At 47.7% G+C, this 23,020-nt stretch overlaps 1 protein-coding gene across 4 annotated transcripts in view; it reads left to right on the top strand.

Moving 5' to 3' along the window:
- Nucleotides 1-23,020, top strand: part of LOC138566121 (zinc finger protein 773-like) — a 180,488-nt gene that overhangs the window by 74,126 nt on the left and 83,342 nt on the right. For 3 of the 4 annotated variants that reach the window (XM_069643117.1, XM_069643118.1, XM_069643116.1), the window contains exon 3: nucleotides 3,331-3,441. The exons of the other annotated variant lie outside the window; for it this stretch is intronic. In XM_069643117.1, coding sequence (XP_069499218.1) covers nucleotides 3,331-3,441 — 111 coding nt within the window. The remainder of the gene's footprint in view (nucleotides 1-3,330; nucleotides 3,442-23,020) is intronic. 4 annotated transcript variants of the gene reach the window in all.

Below are 23,020 nucleotides of genomic sequence, written 5' to 3'. Positions count from 1 at the left end.
TGTGTGCTTCTGTGAGCATGATTTGTGTCTGCCTTCTGTGCACATTGTTCCATTGTTTCATGTGTGTGCTTCTGTGAGCATGATTTGTCTGCCTTCTGTGCACATTGTTCCATTGTTTCATGTGTGTGCTTCTGTGAGCATGATTTGTATCTGCCTCCGTGCACATTGTTCCATTGTTTCATGTGTGTGCTTCTGTGAGCATGATTTGTATCTGCCTCCGTGCACATTGTTCCATTGTTTCATGTGTGTGCTTCTGTGAGCATGATTTGTGTCTGCCTTCTGTGCACATTGTTCCATTGTTTCATGTGTGTGCTTCTGTGAGCATGATTTGTGTCTGCCTTCTGTGCACATTGTTCCATTGTTTCATGTGTGTGCTTCTGTGAGCATGATTTGTATCTGCCTCCATGCACATTGTTCCATTGTTTCATGTGTGTGCTTCTGTGAGCATGATTTGTATCTGCCTCCATGCACATTGTTCCATTGTTTCATGTGTGTGCTTCTGTGAGCATGATTTGTATCTGCCTCCTGTGCACATTGTTCCATTGTTTCATGTGTGTGCTTCTGTGAGCATGATTTGTGTCTGCCTTCTGTGCACATTGTTCCATTGTTTCATGTGTGTGCTTCTGTGAGCATGATTTGTATCTGCCTCCGTGCACATTGTTCCATTGTTTCATGTGTGTGCTTCTGTGAGCATGATTTGTGTCTGCCTCCTGTGCACATTGTTCCATTGTTTCATGTGTGTGCTTCTGTGAGCATGATTTGTGTCTGCCTTCTGTGCACATTGTTCCATTGTTTCATGTGTGTGCTTCTGTGAGCATGATTTGTATCTGCCTCCATGCACATTGTTCCATTGTTTCATGTGTGTGCTTCTGTGAGCATGATTTGTATCTGCCTCCATGCACATTGTTCCATTGTTTCATGTGTGTGCTTCTGTGAGCATGATTTGTATCTGCCTCCATGCACATTGTTCCATTGTTTCATGTGTGTGCTTCTGTGAGCATGATTTGTATCTGCCTCCATGCACATTGTTCCATTGTTTCATGTGTGTGCTTCTGTGAGCATGATTTGTGTCTGCCTTCTGTGCACATTGTTCCATTGTTTCATGTGTGTGCTTCTGTGAGCATGATTTGTATCTGCCTCCATGCACATTGTTCCATTGTTTCATGTGTGTGCTTCTGTGAGCATGATTTGTGTCTGCCTTCTGTGCACATTGTTCCATTGTTTCATGTGTGTGCTTCTGTGAGCATGATTTGTATCTGCCTCCATGCACATTGTTCCATTGTTTCATGTGTGTGCTTCTGTGAGCATGATTTGTATCTGCCTCCATGCACATTGTTCCATTGTTTCATGTGTGTGCTTCTGTGAGCATGATTTGTGTCTGCCTTCTGTGCACATTGTTCCATTGTTTCATGTGTGTGCTTCTGTGAGCATGATTTGTATCTGCCTCCATGCACATTGTTCCATTGTTTCATGTGTGTGCTACTGTGAGCATGATTTGTGTCTGCCTTCTGTGCACATTGTTCCATTGTTTCATGTGTGTGCTTCTGTGAGCATGATTTGTATCTGCCTCCATGCACATTGTTCCATTGTTTCATGTGTGTGCTTCTGTGAGCATGATTTGTATCTGCCTCCATGCACATTGTTCCATTGTTTCATGTGTGTGCTTCTGTGAGCATGATTTGTATCTGCCTCCATGCACATTGTTCCATTGTTTCATGTGTGTGCTTCTGTGAGCATGATTTGTGTCTGCCTCCATGCACATTGTTCCATTGTTTCATGTGTGTGCTTCTGTGAGCATGATTTGTGTCTGCCTCCATGCACATTGTTCCATTGTTTCATGTGTGTGCTTCTGTGAGCATGATTTGTATCTGCCTCCATGCACATTGTTCCATTGTTTCATGTGTGTGCTTCTGTGAGCATGATTTGTGTCTGCCTTCTGTGCACATTGTTCCATTGTTTCATGTGTGTGCTTCTGTGAGCATGATTTGTATCTGCCTCCGTGCACATTGTTCCATTGTTTCATGTGTGTGCTTCTGTGAGCATGATTTGTATCTGCCTCCATGCACATTGTTCCATTGTTTCATGTGTGTGCTTCTGTGAGCATGATTTGTGTCTGCCTTCTGTGCACATTGTTCCATTGTTTCATGTGTGTGCTTCTGTGAGCATGATTTGTATCTGCCTCCGTGCACATTGTTCCATTGTTTCATGTGTGTGCTTCTGTGAGCATGATTTGTATCTGCCTCCATGCACATTGTTCCATTGTTTCATGTGTGTGCTTCTGTGAGCATGATTTGTATCTGCCTCCGTGCACATTGTTCCATTGTTTCATGTGTGTGCTTCTGTGAGCATGATTTGTATCTGCCTCCATGCACATTGTTCCATTGTTTCATGTGTGTGCTTCTGTGAGCATGATTTGTGTCTGCCTTCTGTGCACATTGTTCCATTGTTTCATGTGTGTGCTTCTGTGAGCATGATTTGTGTCTGCCTTCTGTGCACATTGTTCCATTGTTTCATGTGTGTGCTTCTGTGAGCATGATTTGTATCTGCCTCCGTGCACATTGTTCCATTGTTTCATGTGTGTGCTTCTGTGAGCATGATTTGTATCTGCCTCCATGCACATTGTTCCATTGTTTCATGTGTGTGCTTCTGTGAGCATGATTTGTATCTGCCTCCGTGCACATTGTTCCATTGTTTCATGTGTGTGCTTCTGTGAGCATGATTTGTGTCTGCCTTCTGTGCACATTGTTCCATTGTTTCATGTGTGTGCTTCTGTGAGCATGATTTGTATCTGCCTCCGTGCACATTGTTCCATTGTTTCATGTGTGTGCTTCTGTGAGCATGATTTGTGTCTGCCTTCTGTGCACATTGTTCCATTGTTTCATGTGTGTGCTTCTGTGAGCATGATTTGTATCTGCCTCCGTGCACATTGTTCCATTGTTTCATGTGTGTGCTTCTGTGAGCATGATTTGTGTCTGCCTCCGTGCACATTGTTCCATTGCTGCAGACTCTCTCTATCATCAGACGGTGCCGACTGACTGAGGGCCCCTTATCTGGAGTACGCACATCATAATACTATTCCCCTCGCCCCCACCCACGTCACAAATAGCCAGTGCCCATCTATGCTGCTTACTAATGGTAGCCCCCTCTTTCTTTCTCTAGGGTCGTATACATCTTTACAGGAAGGTTCTGAAGAACCTGTGATGCAGCTGTTGGGGGTCCATGGGGAGCTCAGCACTGAAACACAATTCACGTCTGATCGATCATCCACCCTTGGCCACCTGGTTATAGTGCATAAGCCTTAATGTAGCCTCATTTTTATTTCATTAACAGGTCCTCTGATTGCCACCACTGTATTTTCGTTAAGAGCTAAAGAAAAGCAAGAGGTTCGCCCCGTGAACACGCAGGAGTTGGACAAAAGACTCTGTATTGCTCAGTCCACAAGTGAGTGAGACACGTACTAGCTTTTGATCAGAATGTAATGCCTAGACCTACCCTTCTACAGCTAGCAGGTGTGCCCTCCTACAGACCTATGCCTTTTTTTCTTAAGGAGCCCTGGGCTATCCGTGTACTAAAAAGTGAGCCTTTGTTTGCATTTCATTCCCGATTGGCAGCACATTTAGGATGTTAGTGATCATATTATGTATCATCAAAGTAACTTTGCACGCATTGTAACATGAAATTAACCTTGCCGCAAGTGTTTTCATGCTAACATTTGCCAAGTGCCTTTTTAATAGCTCCGCATTATGACACAATGATGTCAAAGCTATCCATCTTGCATTTGTGGGGTAATTGTGATCAGGAGGTGTCGATTGCTACAAGGGGGAGGTATGGCCTTCAATCAGTCACAGGTAGCCTGTGTTATGGAAGACGAATGGGCCAGTCTCTTCACCAGGGCATGGTTTCCACCGCAAGTGTGTACTGAACACTGATGTTAGATGGCTATGCTGTGTGGATTGTAGTCTACCAGCAGGTGCAACTCTGTAAAACTATCCCCTGGTATAAGTCTGTGCTACCCAAAGGTTCGATAAAATGGCACAGTAGCTAGACATATCTTATGAGGAGGATGTGAGCTGTAGGTAAGTACAGAGAACCCAGTATATACATTAGTCCAAAGAAACTCTCACACACTTGTAGTTATAGTAAAATATATATGTATTTCATATACACAAGGCAAAGGGAAGTACATACTATTTAGACTAACCAACACAAATAGAAAACCTGAGCAATTCTTTTTCAGGAAAATACTTAAATAGTAGTGTCTCAAGCTCGCACTGTACACAGTGAAATACAGCTCCACTGCTTAAATGGTAGTGGCTCGTGCAAATGGTAGTGGCTCGTGCCAGCAATGAACACAACCAATGACAGTTCAGCTGTAAGGAGAAGAAAAGGGTTATTCAACACTGGTATCAGCAATGTATACTTTAGTAAGACTTCAAGGATTCTAGCACTTTAGCAGTCCAGTCCCTAACTAGATTCAGAGTTCTCCAAAGTAAGTTGAGGAGGGATGCCAAAGTCATGTAACAGTAGAAAAGGCAAAACGTCCTCAGGCTACTTAGTTACTTTCAAATAAAATGCTGTAGGGGAATAAACTGACCCTGCAAGAATCTGGCCCCTCTTCTGCCACTGAAAAAACGCATGCTTCAAGATTAGGGAAGGACTTGCAAGGCCAAGCCATTGCCTCGGACTGTATTACGTGGTGTACGTTTTTACTGAGGTATAAGTGTTAGGGAGAATTCTCATAAATGTGCTAATTCCCTTCACCTTAGAGACCCCCAGCAACTTTGCTGGATTTTGAGGACTTGATTTTTTTACCTGGAAAGAGTGTGAGCCTTTTTTCCCACTCTGTCATGTATTTTGATGTGTATTTTACTCTTGTGATCTTTGATTATGGAGTGTGAAAGCAAGCGTCCCCAAACGGCACGATCCTCCCCGCAATGAGAGACAATGAAGGACTCTCCCAAAATGGGAATAAGGCCAAGACAGAGTGCGGGTGAGCGTAAATGGGAGTTTATCAATCAGAATAGGGCATGCAAAGAACTCTGCAAAACTCCGAGAGCGCTCTGTCTGACAATAGCAAAGACAGGCGTATATATTTACAAAAAAGTCATAAGAACCTACATACTATAGGGGGCACAAGTTCAAGGGGATTGGGTGGCGACGACTAACTATAGGTGCTGCTGTGATGTGGTTGGCTTTGGCTGGAATACGTCACTGGTCAGCCTCGTGGGTTGGGCTGGGCCTGGCAGGGTGGCGGAGTTCATCCGGGCGGTGTTGTCGTGCCATCGCGGCCAATGTCAGAGATGAATGTCCTTTCCTGACTTATTTGCCCTAGGCCATGCACACCGCAGTCATTCACTCGTTTCACTATTATCTTCTTTAGTAAATCTTCCAATAGGTTATACTACAGGTTAATGCAACACAGGAGGAATGCACCTTGTGAGGGGTCTGGAGGCTATACGTCAGGACATAGTTACCCGTGTCCTGTTGACCGGGGCCATAGGTCGGGGGGGCTAAGCTTCAGGGCCTGGGACGGACGGTACAGGTCTTTCTGCCTTGTTAGAAGTTGTTATGGATGTTCTGCTGTGTGTTGTCAAAGTATTGGGTGTCCTGATTGCACAGGGCCATAAGTCTGAGATGGTCCGGTGGGTTGTGAGGTTTACGAGGGGCGCGTGTGTTCAGGCAGAGGTTTACTGCTGTGCTGTAAATAATGCAGGTGGCGGGTGGCGGCCTTGGGTGCTACGGAGGGGATTACAAGTCTTTGAAGCGGCTCCACTCTGGTTGGGGGAGGTAAAGCAGCGCGGCGCGGTCCCTGCTCTCATGCCTTTGGCAGCCTTCGCAGGGTGGGAGGGGGAATGGCCTTGCACGTATTTCTCAAAGGTATCTCCCTCGTGTGTTGCTGAGTTAGGTAAAAACATCAAACATTTGAACATTCTATAATACTTATTCAAATCATTTTAAAACATGCATTTCAACTTGGCTGGATGTGTCTCGATTATACCCAGTCTGAACACCGTATTCGTACACTATGTTTTAACAACTACAGTATTTAAATATATGCATATACAGTTGCAGTAAGTGAGGTAGTAGTCGGGTTGGTGGAGTACATAGGAAATAACTCGCCACTGTACGTGACGGTGGTGGCACATAAGGGGCTTAGACATACACACATAACAAGTGCATTTCTTGCGCATCCTTCACATGAGTTCCACAGTCTGGTTACATTCGTTTTCTCGTATACTCTAGCAGCATTAGTTCAGTTAGTTATGGCGCGAGCCCATGGGGTGTAAGTTTCTCAGTAATACCCGTAACAAATAGATTCCTGGTGCGTTCCTTTATTATTGGCATCCAACTGCAATGGTGTGGGCTCACCATCGCTTATATCATGGAAGCATGATTTCTGATAATTATACATTTTACAGGCTTTTGTAATATATAGGGATTTTGTGGAAGAAAGCATCCTTTGCGAATAGTCTCATCATTAATATATAAAGATTGTCTGTCATCCAATGACTATTTTACTGTTCTTTTCATTGCCCAGACCTGCTGGCCGGGTCATGCTGGGAGCGATGATACACTGCGGGAGGTGAACTGTTACAATGTTAGTGTATTACACTAGCTCATGTCCGTCTTATTCGTGGGAACGTGCTCGCAGCGGATCTGCCAGGGTGCTGCGGCAACAAGGATGACTGAAGCCCTCCAAGGGTGGGGGGGGCCGCGCTACAGTGCGCTGAGCTCACACCGCCTTTATCAAACAGAATGGTTTCTAGGCCTAGCTAAATTTTAATACATGTGGGCAATTAATACGTGTGGGCAATGTCTCCAGTGGGTGAACCCTCCACCACCTGGGCCCGGGTGGCATGAGGGGACGCCCAAAAGAGCCATAGCCCTCACCTGGGGAGAAAGCGCAGGCGAGGGGGGTCTTCTTGGACCAGTCCTCCCCTACATTTCCCCCCTTTCGTTACTAAAGTAACGAATTCTTTAAATCTTCTATCCTCCTACATTCTGCCTCGTCCATCACCGCCTCATCCCATGCAGGAGTTCCTTTGATGGGCATCCATGCTCTGCACACCCCCCTTAAGCTCTCACCTCTCCGGGCGTATTCATCTGGGGTACACATTAGATATATGCATCCACCATCTCCTTCCAAATCTACCCAAACTTCCTCATACCATTCTAATATACGGGGCTCTTTGATGGTGGTGTGCCACAACTTATCTACAATGTTTTTATCATGGTATATAGGCACCAGTTGGTACCTGGGTGAGTTATCTATCCCTGTTTGTACTTGTGCTTCTTGCATCGTTTTTATTGTACCGTGTGAGTTGCCCATTGTCACCATCATCATTGCACCATTTGGTACTGCGTTAGCACAAACTCGAAGACCCACCTGGCACAGGCAAAAAAGTAAAAGGAGGAACACCACAGCTGGTATTAAAAATTTCACAGTTGTTCCAAGCCATGAGGGAACCCAGGAGAAGATGTTGTCGAACCATGTACTCGCTTCTGCTCCACCTTCCATTTTCATTTTCTCTCCTAGGTTGTGGACTGCTTCGATCACATGGGACAGGGAGCCATTCTCTGCGTCTTCAGAAGGTACGAAAGTGCAACAGGCACTTCCTATTTTTCGGCAAACACCGCCGTCCATCGCCGTCAACAGGTCCAGGACATACCTGTTTTGCATGGTCATTAGTCGTAAAGCTCTTAGTTCCACTTTTATTATGTTGAATCCTTCTTCAGTGTCGTTTGCCAGCTGAATCAATTCCCAGCGTGTTATCTGGAGCCATTTTGCGTTTGCCCTTGCTTGGACACTTGGGACGAGTGAGGCAAAGAATGTTTCTGCTGAGCTGAATAATCGATATTTGTCTGGGATCTGAGCCAATAGTTCTGATGATGCTTTTGATATGTAATTTGATGCTTGTCTGTTGCGGGTCAGCACTTCCCCCTTGCTTCCAGAAGACAGGACATATATTTGTGACTCTGTAGTTGGTTGAGCCACACTCTGCATGCGTTCTTGTGTCCTTTTGCTTCCATCGATGTGGCTTTCTGGTATCACCATCAGGGCTGAGTGCAGAGTGGCCATTGAGCAGCTGCCACTCCATGACGGGGGGAGGTGTAGGTATGCCTGGTTGCCGCATACCCAGTACGTGTCCATCAGGGCCGCTGTTCCTTTCCTCAGATCTGGAATGGCGAGGGTCTTGTTGCAGTTCTTGTTTGTTCCCATGGGGGTTCTCCCTTCTCCCTTCTCCTTTAAAACACAGTCCATAGTCCATTTCGCTCTGCAGTTTGAACGGCTTTTCAATGGCAGTTACCCAAGTTAGTTTTGAAATGTGTTCTCTCCATACTGGTGTACATGTTTCCTCTATCCACTGCAATTTATCCGGTGCCACACCTCTTAGTGCTTCCGCTTTGCACAGTACTTCTTCGTCCTTCCGCTTGTTATCAGAAAAAAGTGTACCTTCTATTACAAAAAATGGTTCTTTCAAACATACCACCCCTGCCGTTTTTGGGTAGCACGTTTTCTCGTTCTGCAGCATTTGAAAAGTCACTTCGTGTGCCTGGAAGGTGTTCTTAATCCTGCATAACGTGAGATGAAGGAGACATTGGGCATCCACAATAGGCAACTCTTTGGGTAACAATACTTTGGGTGTACCTGATGCGTGAGGGATGAGAGAACAGACATAACGGCTCTCGTTTGTTGTCTGTTTAGCTGTGGCACTCATATCTGCATACCACTTATTGGTTTGATGGGGGTGTCGTGGGTCTTCCATCTTATCTAGACCTAGCCCATAGTACTCATCATACTTCCTCCTCTCTGTCTCCCTCTTCCGTCTGTTGTTCTTGTTCCTCATGTACTTCCCAACTTCCTGAGCAGTGGATAAGCTAGACCCCCCTTTCTCATTCCCGCCCCCCTTGGCCCATTCATCATATAATATTTCGTGCATTGCTAGTGGCTTTTCGTCTTCCTTCCTGACGTTATCTGGCAAGTTGTTTTTTAGGATGGGGGCAGGCTGGCTGGTGGGGGTGTTATACAACCACGATATGGCAGACGGGTTTCGGTCATTTAAACTGTGGGCATTGTAATTAGATACCCCTGGTGGAGACACTGTACTGCTCTGTATTCCACCTTGTGACTTTTTTCTTCGTGAGGTAACAACACTGGATGGTGTGGTGTGATACCCCCATACAAATTTAGTTCCGTCCCATATCAAAAAATCGCCTTCCCTGGTATTAACACCTGCAGTTGGATTGGGGCCGGCGGTGTTGTTAATTCGTCCAGTAGTGTTGTTGCTCCCTCCCCCCTCGTACATCTCGATAGAGATGAACGCTATAAACCAATATGTAACCAGGCCAAACATCATCATAAAAAATAATGCGATGCATACTGATAATCCACACTCATACGAATATCTACATCTCTCATATACTAATTCTCTCATTCTACTAATTCTATCCGTTGCAGGCTGCCCGTTAGATGCCATGGATGCTCCTGTTTAAGATATAAAAGTGCATTAAGTACATGCATGTAAACGTTTTGTTGGCACCATCGGTGCCAATATAAATTTGACAGGGAATGGAAGCGGGTGGGGATGCGGGGAGGGGTATTCACAGATAAGGGTGTACACAACTATAATTTTGTTATTTTATTAATTTCATATCATTCAACAAAAAATAAAAACAAAACGCACATTGCCCTTTTTTTTTTTCAAATATTCTCATCAGTTAGTTATTCTCCCGCTCTAGTCCAGTGCTGACATATACACACACAAGTTTATATTTAGACACTTTACTCATTCTCATTGTTCGCTGTTGTCTGTGCCTCCTCATCTATCTCCTCTTGTACATTCCTGTATGCTTTCCGTACGTCGGTCAAGTGCACCCAGTACCTCAAGCCCTTTACCTTTACTGCCGTGGGCGTGCAAAATATTACCTCGTATGGGCCATGGAATCTGGGTGCATTCCACCTACGCACAAAGCTTCTAACATAGATTGAGTCGCCTGGCATCAGCTGTAGCTGTTGCTCTGGCTCCATGACAGATCCTGTTACATTTCCCTCTTCTTTAGTGTAAGGTGGGGACAGTTGTTTTGATATAACGCGCGCTGCCCTTGTCAGTTTCCTCAAATAATCGGTAAACTCGTCTCCCAATATTGCGGCGCTTCTGTGAGCATCTGAGTGTTCGCGCAGTGGAGAGTGTGCTGTGTTCATTCGTCTCCCAGTCACGATCTCGTGCGGGGACAAATGGTGGTCTTTGCTTGGCTGATTTCTCAATTCAAATAGCGCACGGGGTAGGCAGTAAATCCAATTCTTTTTCAATGAAAAGCATAGTTTTGAAAGCCTGCCCTTTAACAGTCCGTTCATCTTTTCCACTACGCCATTACTTTGGGGATGATAAATCGAACACAATTTATGTTTTATTCCCAATAATGTAGTAACTTCCTTAAAAAGCTCATTCACAAAATGCGTGCCGTTGTCTGAGCGAATCACGTCACAAATTCCCCAGCGCGGGAACACTTCCCTTACTAGGAACTTGGCGGCGCTTTTGGCATCAGGTCGCGCACAGGGTCCTGCTTCCACCCACCTTGAAAATGGGCACACCACCACGATCATGTATCGTGCGCCATTGCACCTTTCCCCCCTGTCAGCGTAATCTATATGCAGTTCTCTGAACGGGCCAATGGGTTTAGGAATTGTTCCCCGGAGTGTACGCAATGTCATTCCTGAATTGTATATTTGGCATGTTGTGCATTCCATCGCCAATCGAGACACATGCTCCTGGAGACAGGGCACGAACCATTCTTCCTGTATTTCCGCTGCGATGTGCTGTTTGGTATTATGTGCAGGGAAGTGTAGCTGTTGAAATGCAACTTCTAGTAACTGTAGTGGCATTACCACTTTCCCTGAGTTATTTTGTCGCCACAGTAGGTCTGTTCCCGACTGGCTGCATCCCCGTTTTGTCCATGTCAATTTTTCATCTGCACTAGCTCCTTCCTGTAATTCTAGTATTTGTGATATGGACATCATGTTGTACCCTTCTGGGGGCTCTTCGGTTGTCTTGTTCTTTAGTATGTACTCACCTGTGTCATATTTCTGAAAATAGGAAGCCTCCTTGGCGGCAGCGTCCGCTGCCGCGTTCCCCAAGGACACAAAGTCTGTGTTGGATGTATGGGCTTGGCACTTCACTATTGCTACTGCAGTAGGGTTTTGTAGGGCCTCAATTCTTTCAACAATTCTGCATGCTGTACTGGTGTTCCGTCTGCCCTCCTAAATCCCCTACGTCCCCATCTTGCTAGACCTCCATGTACTGTCGTCGTCATGTAAGCTGAGTCTGTGTATATTGTCACTGCACAACCCTTTGCTGCATGTAGTGCTTCTATGAGCGCAATCAGTTCTGCTGCCTGTGCAGAGTAATGTGATGGGAGGCGGTACTGTACTAGTGTTTCATACTCACCTTCTTCTAATCTTACTACTGCCATGCCAACGTGTTTTTCTCCCATGTCCACATCAATTGATGCCGACCCATCCACAAAGTACACTTCCCCCTCGCTTAGAGCGTTCTCACACACCACTGTGCCCTCCCCTCCTTCTCCTGTGTAGGTTGCGCAGTCGTGGTTCTGCATGTCCTGTACTGTGCACGCTTCTGTAATAAATGTGGCGGGGTTCACTGTCTTGCATCTCACTATGTGGATGTTGGCGCTGGACAAGATAATCTCGTAGGCTGTCGCCCGCTGTGTGGTCAGTGTGCTCTTTGATCTCTCAAGTATTGCAAATAATGAATGTTCCACAAACAATGTCACAGGGCAACCCATTACTATTGTGGCACTTTTCTCAATTGCGAATGCGGCTGCAGCGAGTGATTGTTCGCACGCGAAATGGCCCTGCATCACGGCATCTAAAGTACCACTATAGTAAGCCAATGGCTTGTGTCCTAAGGACGTTTTTTGTGTCAGTACTGCTGTCATGAGTGTTCCTTTGCAGTGTGAGAATAGGTAAAATTCGCGTCCATAATCAGGGTTTGCTAGGACTGGAGCGCTTGAAATTAGCTCTTTCAATGATTGAAATGACATGCTCATTTCTTCTGACCATTTTATTTTTTCATTCTCCTGTTGTGCTTCCTTGAGTGCTTGTAGGAGGGGCCTCGTGTATGCTGCATAGTCTAGTATCCATGCTCGGCAATAGTTGCACATCCCCAAGAATTTCTGCATATCTTTCACTGTATTGGGTTCTCCTACTGATCTTATTGCCTCTACCCTGTCGGGAATTATTCTTTTCCCATCTTTTGATATGAGCTGTCCCAGGTATAGGACCTCAGTCAGGCAGTACTGTAACTTCTCCTTGTCTACCTTGTATCCTTTGTTGGCAAGTAGAGTCAGGAGCGTTGTTGAATCTTTTCTACATGTTGCTTCATCTTGTGCACACACTAATAAATCATCTACGTATTGAATGATCGTACTCTCAACGGATAGGTTTCCCAAGTCCTCATGCAATATGCGGTTGAATATACTCGGGCTCACAGTATCCCTGTGGTAGTCTGCAGTGTTCATATCTCTTACCCCCCAGTGTGAAGGCTGTAAGGTATCTACTCTCCTCAGCCAGGGGTATTGAGAAAAATGCGTTTTTCAAGTCCACTACTGTGAAATGTGATGCTGCTTTTGGGATGCTGCATAGTATGGATGCAGGGTTCGGGACTAGAGGGAACTCTTTTTGAATTACATCATTGAGGGGGCGTAAGTCCTGTACCATCCTCCAAGATCCCCCCTTTCGCTTTTCTTATTGGATAAATACATGTGTTGCATGGGGAGTTTGAAGGCACTATTATCCCTTGTGCTAGTAGTGCATGTATTGTTTCTTTTATCCCTTCTTCAGCTTCACGAGACAATGGATACTGTTTAACTCGGGGTAAGATTGCTCCTTGCTTTAGTTTTATTATTACAGGTTGTACTCCGTGCAACAGCCCTACATCATGGGGGCCTGTTGTCCATATATTGTTTGGTACGAGCCTCATGTCGTCATCAAAGAATGACGGTGGTGTTCCTACCACTGCCATCAATTGGACATGGATCTCCCTGGTTTGGATCAAAATGTCACAGGGCATCGCTATTTCCATTACTATCTCACCATCCCCTTCTGTGTCTGAAAAGAGATCCTCATCTGTTACCTTGCGTAGGGCGAGATTTGCGTTTGTACACAGCACTGTGCGCCATTCACATCCTTCCCTGTCCATTCCAATCACAGCAATCCGTTTCGTTGATACCTGCACAGCGTGCAAATCCAATGATACCACTGATCCTGGTGCTGTGTTTGGACACACTATGGGGCGGAAGAGGAACTTTGCTGGAATCCTCCAATCCATGTTTTTAGTTCTGGAATTACGAGGGCCAAAGTCTTTAGCCCTTCAATAAACATTCCCTCATTTTGTGGCAGCCCTCGTATTTCCTGTGTGGTTGTATAGGCTTGTACTACCAACATCGCACGCAAGGGACATATCCCGGGTGTAGAACACATTATTCCTCTTTCCGTGAATGATATGGTCATGTTGAGTTTACTCATAAGATCCCTCCCCAACAAATTTATTGGTGACTGTTCGTAATACAGTAAGGGTGCCCTCACAGTCTTGCCCCCCACCGTTACATCCAAAGCTTCTGTGTAAGGAACTTCAATTACAGCCCCAGAGAACCCTTGCGTCTCTAACTTCCTGTTAGATAACGGGAACCGGCCCTCTCTGACACATGATTTCTCCGCTCCCGAATCAACCATGAATATAAACTGCTTGTCTCCTATCTGCGCCCCTACCAATGGTTCCTCTGCTGCACTGTAGGTGGTAGATAGAACTGGACACGCAAGTGTTCTCTGTGGGCTGTCCTATGCGGGGTGTCTCATTGCCCCCCCCCTCATTAAATACGTTTCCTGAGACCACTGACATGCCGTTGTAAGGTGCTGGTGCTGGTGCGGGGGCCCCGTTTGCTGTTGTGGCGAAAGGGTTACCTGGCGTATATTGCATACTGTCGTTGTTTTGTGGGTGGTTCTGTGTTCTATACTGGGGTCCCTGTTGTTGGCCGGAATTACCTTGGCCTGGGTTTCTTAGTTGTTGTCCCATTGGGAGGCCATATGGGCTTCCCGGGTGGGGATGGCCATATTGTTCTACCTCTTGGAACCCGTTATTGGGTCTGCTTCTGCACTCTCTAGAATAGTGCCCCCATCGCCCGCAGTTCCAGCAACTTCCTTGTGCACCTCTAGGGCCCTGCCATCCATTTCCTCCCGTTCCCCCATACCCCGTTCGCTTCCTCTTCGTCCCCTGTACCCACCTCGTCCCCCTCGAGGGGTCCACTCTTGCCACTGCGGACCTCCACCTTGCTCTTGCTCATTCCACTGCCGCTGTCCTGTTCCCGCCCAATTTGCTGCTATCCTTCCTTGCATTGCTATCAGCCCCTCCTCCTCATCGTCTCCCTCCCTGCTATGTGGGAGCGCAGCTACTGCTGCTGCGACCTTCACCAATTTTGTCTGTACTAACTTCGCTTCGTCTGCCAATCTTTTCTGAGTCACCTCCCTCTCCCTTTCCTTTATTCGTTTACAATGGTGTACTATTATGCTCTGAATTTCTGGCCATCCCTTTGCTTCAATACCTGCTATTTTGTCGAGCGCTTTCTGCACTTCCTTTGGGAGCCCTCTTTTTATAATGAAGTAAAATAAAGGTGTCGATTGATGCCAAGGCGTGCCCGTCTCCGCTCTCCACATCTCTTGGACCCGAAAAATGTAATCCATAGCCTCCTCCCCGTCATTGATTGTACATTGCATCACTGACTGTAAGTCCGGTGTATCTGGGAATGTTTCGCGTAAGGCGTCCCACACCCTAGCCCGCACTGTGTTAAAGGAGGCCCCATCATGGCGGTCACAATCTAACGTGACTCCCGGGAAACCGGCTTTAACCCATACTCTTTCAGCCTGATCGCCCACCGCTGATACGAGCAGACTTTTCACGTCTCCTATAGCTAGGGGTACCCCGGCAGTATGCTTTTCAAAGGCGTATATCCACTTACTTGCCCCTCCTGATAATGGGGGTAATAGCTTTAATAAATTGGCTTTATCCATCTGTGCCCATGGGATATAGTTAGGTCTCCCTCCTCCTGTGTATCAACGGGAGCTGTAGCTTTCCTTTCGTTATGGCATCCGGACCCGATTTGGATGCTGATGTTTCCAGTGATGCCATTTTCCCCACTCTGTTCCTTAGTCGTCCCGACCACTCATCGTCCAGTGTTCTCACTGAACATGTGCCATCCCCCCCTTCGCTTCCCCCTCCTATAGCCATGCTCAACCTGTCACCTTCTTCTAATTCGTCCCTTATGTCGCATAATAGTTCCTCTCTGTCCCCCATAGGCCTTTCATCATTGTCAGTATCTCCCTCGCGTGTCTCTATTTCAATTATTCGTGTTGGTTCCTCTTCAATTCTGAACAGTATCTCACCTTTCTTCCACCCCTCTTCAGGTCTTCTCGTCTCGCCTGGCGCTCTAGACGTGCGCCCTGATCTAGTCTCATTAAGTGCTGTTTGTCCGCACATGTCTTTTATCCTCGAGAGCTCGTCTTTTGCTATTGAGAGTCTTGACTGTAAATCATCTGTGAGTTTCTCTGTCTACCCTTTGTGTATTCGCCTGTCCTCGCTCCCTTGTACTTTCATATGGTGGGGGTGCAGTGGGCCGGTGGGGTGTAGGGGTGGTCGGGGGAGGCACATACGTAGGATCGCTGTATCCTTCTGCGGGTACAGGTTTTTTTAATATCGGGTATAAACTTATTACCTCTACTGGTGGCGCTACACTTGGCACTTCTTTGATATCTTTCTGTATCATCAGTGGATTGTCTGTAGTGGATGGGAGATCAGGATTTGATGCTGGTGCTTTAGGCGGTGGTACCTCTTCAAATAACCGCCAAAGATCTAATATTTCCCTCCTATTCTGCAGCTGCTTCCCTCGGTACTTCAAGAAAATGCATGTCATCACCATATCCAGAACGCTTTTGTCAAATGACCCTCCCTCTGGCCATATCTGGGGTAACCCCTCTCCCTTCAACTCGGTTACCCATTGGTCGTGATATTTCTTGATTCGTTCCGCGTATCCTGGAAGACTCTTACAAATATGTGATAAAGGTGTCTCAGCCCCCATCTCTGTGCCCTCCTAGTGTTTGTGTTTCCCTGTATGTTTGCAACTACAAGGTAAATGCAGTATCAATATTTCTGATGTTTGTTAATCTGCTTAGAATCACATGCTGTGCATAGGTCCGACATCCAGTGGTCACTGCGGAGTATTGCATTTTGTTTTTCGTAGTCGAAAAGGGGACGTCGACAAGGTGTGTCTGAAACACTATCCCTATAGTGACGTGCGTTGTACCCACAATCCCTCACGCGTCGAGGTCCCTCAGATTGTTTTTTTCCGCCCAGCTTCTGGTCGCCTTCACGTGGAGCTCCTCGAGAGACATTGCAACTCCTCGACCTTTGGTCGTTTTTTTCACATAATATTAATAATCCCTCCCTCGACGCAGTTGTAAGCTGTTCTCCGCCGAGCAAAATCTTCGACGGAGGGTCGAGCGGAGGAAATCCTTCGGCGCTGCCGAACACGTGGCCTGGCCTCGCAGGCCATATACAGTAGGGAGAGTGGGGTCGTGGGACATCTCTGGGTCTTTTCTGAGAATGCCTTTCCCTTTCCCCTTCCTTTCCCTTGGGGTGCTTATCGCGATTTATTGCCTCGGCTATGGAGAGGACACCCTTTAGGTTTTGCCCGCTTTGCAAAGGCAAATTCACTTGGAAGGACAAGCATTCACGGTGTAACCGCTGCTTGCCCCTCGATCACAAGGAGGAAGGTTGCGCGGCTTGTCGGCTTCTTAAGCCTAAAACTCTAAAAGACCGTAGGGTTAAAAGGTGGGCGGCCTACGCGATGTCGAAGGCCGAAGGTTCACCCGCCGCTGCTACCACCGACAGTGACGAGGAACGCGATAACACGACCTCCGCTACGGAAGTCGAAACCCCCTCTAAGGAGCGCTTGCGCGCTTCATCGTCTGTCCCCGGCCCCGACGGGCTCGGCTCACGCCCTGCTTATGGGGATGAACACCCCGGCGACACTGATGCACACAAAGACTCACATAAGCACACAACCCATGGCTCTTCTTCGTCTAAGACGAAAAGAGCTTCGGCGCCCAAGGAGACGCAGGTTCCACCGGCGGCCTCCTCGGACCGTTCGGGTTCGAAGCCCCTCTCGCAACCGCAGCCGCGACCAGCGACTGGGCTTTCGGCAAATAAGGGCGCCGCCCCCAAACCATCGGCCGGCGCGCATCAACAGAAGGCGCATACCGCCGTAGAGCGTTCGACACCCATAGCGTCGAAAACGCAAGCTTCTGCCGACAAACGAGTCGCCGAAAGCTTGGCGAGGATCGCTGTAGCCGACGCCCAGAAGCGTACGCCGAAGAACACGTCGAGCGCTACGCATAAGTCGAAAGACACGCCGAAAAAGCCAGAAGAAAGGCAGGGACTACCCCCTTCAGTCGGGGGGTCACCCAGCACACCTGAAGGTTTTTCGGAGGGCGACGGGACACTTTCCTCGACGCTTTGGGAGAAGTCGAGCCATTTCCAGCTAGATGACTCTAATTTTCCCCCGCCAGACCGCTCTGGGGTACCCCATGAAACCATGGAAAGACTCCACCTCTGTATGGAGAGGATGGAAAGGTTTATGAATACCCAGACCTCTCAAACTCCCAAGAGGACTAGAGAAGGGCCTCAGGAGGACCCCAGGGCCAAAAATCCGAGGCTAGTCGATCCCCAGGTGGACACAGCCTCAGACTTCCATAACGTATACGACCTCACTGGGGAGGAAGAATACTTGGAGGAGGAGGATGTTTTCATGGACGATGAAGAAGGACAGAAACAGGAGGAATGTCTGGGAGACAGGCCAGACATTATAGAAGAAGGCTTCCGAGAAGACACTGAAGAAGGACCTTCGCACCCCTGGCAATCCCCATCAGTATATTCCGACACTGATGTCCTAAACCTAAATCCTCCTGACAATTCACCGGTTAGGAACACGTCTCCAATTGACGATCAGCCCACATTCAATGCCCTGTTGCGCAGAGCAGCAGCACATTTCGAACTGGACACTGGGGAGCTCTCTCCAGAATTAGACTTTGTGGAAAAAGTAATTAAAGAGAAACCCCCGGTCAGCCAAACCATTCCCCTCCTAGCTTCAGTGAAGAAAAGAATCATCCCTTCGCTGGCCACTCCCGCATTGATCAGAGGGGTCAATCCGAGAATTGAAAAACTTTTCACTCCTTCTCCCTCAGACCCGCTCTACATTAGGGGACATTCCATTCCGGATTCCCTAGTAGTATCTAATACTAGAAAGAGGGCAGGGGTACCACTTTCCACCAGTGAGGCACCCCCAGACAAGGAGGGCAAAAGGCTATATGCCCTTGCAAAAAGAGTAACTTCCTCGGCTGCCTTCTCAGCAAGAATTGCGAACAACAATTCTTTGCTTGCTAGCTATGCAGACGCGCAGTGGGCCAAACTGCGCAAGGACGCCGAGGAAGCACCGGAGCCTTTACGTACACGCCTACTTTCAACTATTGGCGAAGGAACCCAGGTGAACCAGAGCATTGTAAAGAACTCTCTGGACGCGGCAGAAACAGCGGGACGTTCCCTGGTGCAGGGAATACTCCTAAAACGCCATGTATGGCTGCGCAACTCAGGGTTTAAACCGGAGACACAGGCGTCTTTAATAAATAAACCTGTGGAAGACTCTAACCTCTTCGGAAAAGCGGTGGATGAAGCTCTAGAGATGGCTAAAAAAGAGTTCGATACTATCAAGACTCTTGACCAAATCTCTAAGCCCACTGCCAGACGCGGCTATGGCAACAAACGCTTTTTTCGTGGCCAACGCCAACAACAACAAAGTCAGCATCAACAATACCCTGCCACCAATTACCAGACCAATAGTGGGCAGTACAGCCAAAGAGGCCAACGCCGGGGTAAAGGGAGAGGTCGGGGATCCACCCCCAGAGGCTCCCAAACCCCCAACAACTCCAAGTGACGCGAAGATTCGCGTCCCCTCCCATGCAACACCGGTCGGGGGCCGGATAACATCCTTTCTTCCTGCATGGGAGGAGATAACGTCGGACCGTTGGGTACTTTCCACCGTAGCCCACGGATACTGTATCGAATTCAACAGTTCCCCATCCTACAGACCCCCGAGGGGACGTCGCATGACACCGGAACATCTTGCCATCCTTCTCCAAGAAGTACAACAACTGCTGGAAAAAGGAGCCATAGAGGTCGTGCCTCTATCTCAGGTAACGGAAGGTATTTATTCAGTGTACTTCCTTGTACCCAAAAAGGATCTAACCATGCGCCCTGTATTAGATCTGCGCCCAGCGAACAAGTTTATCAAACCCCAAAAGTTTCGTATGGTAACCTTACAGGAAGTAATCCCACTGCTTTCTCAGGGAGATTACATGACAACATTGGACATGAAAGATGCATACTTTCATATTTTAATGTTGCCAGCGCACAGAAAATACCTCAGGTTCATGATAGAGGGCAAACACTACCAGTTCAAAGTGCTACCCTTCGGCATAGCATCAGCACCAAGGGTATTCACGAAGGTGCTGGCAGTGGCAGCGGCCCACCTGCGCAGGTTGTCCATCCCAGTTTACCCTTACCTCGACGACTGGCTCATAACAGGGGATTCTTACGAAACATGCTTCTCCAATACCCAAAAGACAGTAGACCTTTTGTTCCAGTTGGGCTTCTCCATCAACGAAAAGAAGTCCAGTTTAGACCCCAGTCAAATCAAGCAATTCCTAGGGGCTCTAATTCAAACAAAGGACGGCCTCGTCTTCCCCTCCAAAGAGAGGGTCCAAAACATGCTGTTTCAAATCCCTCAATATGTGACCGGTCGAGAGGTGACGGTACGCAAAGCAATGCGCTTGCTAGGAATGATGGCGTCGTGTATTTATTTGGTACCTCACGCGCGCCTGCGCATGCGCCCAATGCAAGAGTGGCTCAACAGCCAGTGGTGTCAGGCCAGCGGACTATGGGAGGATCTAGTTGTGGTCTCGCAAGCCTTGGTTCTCTCGCTACGGTGGTGGACAAAGGAAAACATGGAAAAAGGGAAACCCTTTGCCACACCCGCGGCGGAAGCCACTCTAACCACAGACGCATCCCTCACAGGATGGGGGGCGCACCTATCCCATCAGACTGCTCACGGAGTGTGGACTCCGAACGTAGCATCCAAACACATAAATCTACTGGAGCTACTAGCTGTGTTCAAGGCGCTAAGAGCCTTCCAGGAACACCTACAAGGCAAAACAGTAATGGTCCTTACAGACAGCACCACAGCCATGTACTACATCAACAAGCAAGGGGGCACCCACTCTCCAGGCCTGTCCAAGCTGGCCCAGAATATATGGAAGTGGGCTCTCAAACAGGACATGTTCCTACTCTCACTACATGTACCCGGGGAACTCAATCTGCTGGCAGACAGTCTCAGCAGAGATTTCCCCCTGCCCGAAGAGTACGAATGGCGCCTGCACGAAGACATCGTCTTCGACGTCTTCACACAATGGGGATTCCCAGAAATAGACCTGTTCGCAACCCTGGAAAACTCACAATGCCTAAGTTACGCCTCCAGGTACCCCCAGAACCAATCCAAGGGGAACGGTCTGTCGATGCAATGGTCGGGGAAATTCGTTTACGCTTTTCCCCCGACTCCCCTTCTCAACAGAGTGGTGCACAAGATGCACCAGGAACAAGTGACCATGATACTAGTGGCCCCAATGTGGGCACGACAACCATGGTTCGCTCACTTGATGGAGATGTCTCTATCCCCCCCAGTAAAACTCCCCTGCCCGTACAACATGCTGTCTCAGGACAAAGGCAGGACTCTGCATCCATGCCCCCAGAACATGAACTTAGCAGCTTGGCTCCTGAGATCATAGAGTTCGGACATCTACAACTCCCGCAAAGATGCATGGACATCCTCAGGGAAGCCAGAAAACCGAACACTCGGCACTGCTATTCTAGCAAGTGGAAAAGATTTGTCATTTGGTGCAGGAGTAAAAGCATCAACCCTATTGACTGCTCTCCCACACATGTGGTCCTATACCTGACCCACCTTTTGGATTCAGGTCTAGTGTTTAACTCCATTAAAGTCCACCTAGCTGCACTTTCTGCATACACCACTTCCCAACTCAGTGTCGTGGTGGAGGATCCCTGTTATAAAGGCCTTCATGGAGGGAGTAAAGAGAATACACCCCCCGATAGCTGACCCAGCTCCCGGATGGGACCTTAATGTGTTACTTACCAGACTCATGGGCTCTCCATTCGAACCCATGCACAAAGCATCTCTTAAACACCTCACGCTTAAGACTGCTTTTTTAATAGCTATCACCTCCATCAGGAGAGTAAGTGAACTTCAGGCTCTTTCTATTCTAGACCCCTTCGTTACAGTTCACAAAGATAAAGTGGTTCTACGCACTCACCCTAGGTTTGCTCCGAAATGTATTTCTAAATTCCACGTAAACCAATCTATAGAACTACCAACGTTCTTTCAAAATCCTTCCAATTTGGGAGAAAGGACTCTGCACACACTAGATGTACGCAGAGCGGTCATGTTCTACATGGAAAGAACCAGACCACTGAGGAAGACTAATCAGTTCTTCGTCTCGGTGGCAGCAGGAAGAGAAGGAGATGCGGTTTCAAAATCCACTATTTCTAGATGGATTGTTCAATGCATCACTCTCTGCTATACTCTTGCTAAGAGAGAACTGCCCTTTAGGCCAAGAGCACACTCTACTCGAGGCACGGGGGCATCCATAGCATTCATTGCAAATGTTCCCCTTGAGTCCATCTGCAAAGCGGCTACCTGGAGTTCTGTGCACACCTTTACAAAACACTACTGTCTAGATACACACTCTAGATCTGACTCCCAGGTGGGACAGGCAGTATTACGACACCTTTTCTCTACTGTTCCTTCTCATAACCCACCGCCAACTCCGGGTACTGCTCGCTAGTCTATGCACAGCATGTGATTCTAAGCAGATTAACAAACATCAGAAGAGAATGCATTACTTACCGTAAAAGCATTTCTGATGGTTGTATCTGCTTAGATTCACATGCGCCCGCCCTTCCTCCCCGCTCGGATGGAAGGAACATAGACTTCCTTTATATATCTCTCTCTTTTCTGTACTCACTCACGTCTAGAAGGCTCCCTCAGGGCAGAGAAATACAAACAGAGGGACCTCGACGCGTGAGGGATTGTGGGTACAACGCACGTCACTATAGGGATAGTGTTTCAGACACGCCTTGTCGACGTCCCCTTTTCGACTACGAAAAACGAAGTAATAGCGATCACTAATATATTCTCAGTGGCCCCTTTTGCTGAACACTTTTATCTTGTATTTCACTTCGTCATATATTCCCAGTACTAGTCAATATAGCACTATGCGGCGCCGCCTTCCACCCCCTTTCGGAGCTAGGTTCCCGTCACTTTTATCTCTTATTCACCTCGTAATCCTAATGGCCATATGCAAAGAAAAAGAAAGGAAATTTTAGAATGATCTTTAGTATATCTTCGTACCCCCTTTTCGTTCCCTGTCCTACACTTCTCTCCCCGCTCCCTTTACAATCGCTCACACTCAGTACTCACGTGCCCGTCTTGAACCGATAGTCTCCGAAACTGGGTCCGTCCAGGCAGTGTCGCCGTCAGCTCAACAGTCAGCCCCGGCTCCGGCGAGCGGTACTCAAAGGGGATTTTTCAACCGGGATCCCGTACCCTCGCTCTATTGAATGCGCACTTCTTAGTGTACCGGTCGCCGTTGACGGGCAGCCTCCCGGAGCCGGCTCACCGTGCGTATCCCTTCTCGACCGGAGATTCTCGTGCCAAAAGGGGACGGTTATAACGAGTTAGGAAGAGATAAAAAATCACGCTATCGGGGTCACCACTGAAAGCAAGCGTCCCCAAACAGCACGATCCTCCCCGCAATGAGAGACAA

This window comes from Ambystoma mexicanum, chromosome 2p (genome assembly GCF_040938575.1).
Source record: "Ambystoma mexicanum isolate Mex_15411 chromosome 2p, UKY_AmexF1_1, whole genome shotgun sequence".
NCBI classification, from domain to species: domain Eukaryota; kingdom Metazoa; phylum Chordata; class Amphibia; order Caudata; family Ambystomatidae; genus Ambystoma; species Ambystoma mexicanum.
The sequence above is the reverse complement of the archived record's forward strand: the minus strand, read 5'-3'. Positions and strand labels throughout refer to the sequence as shown.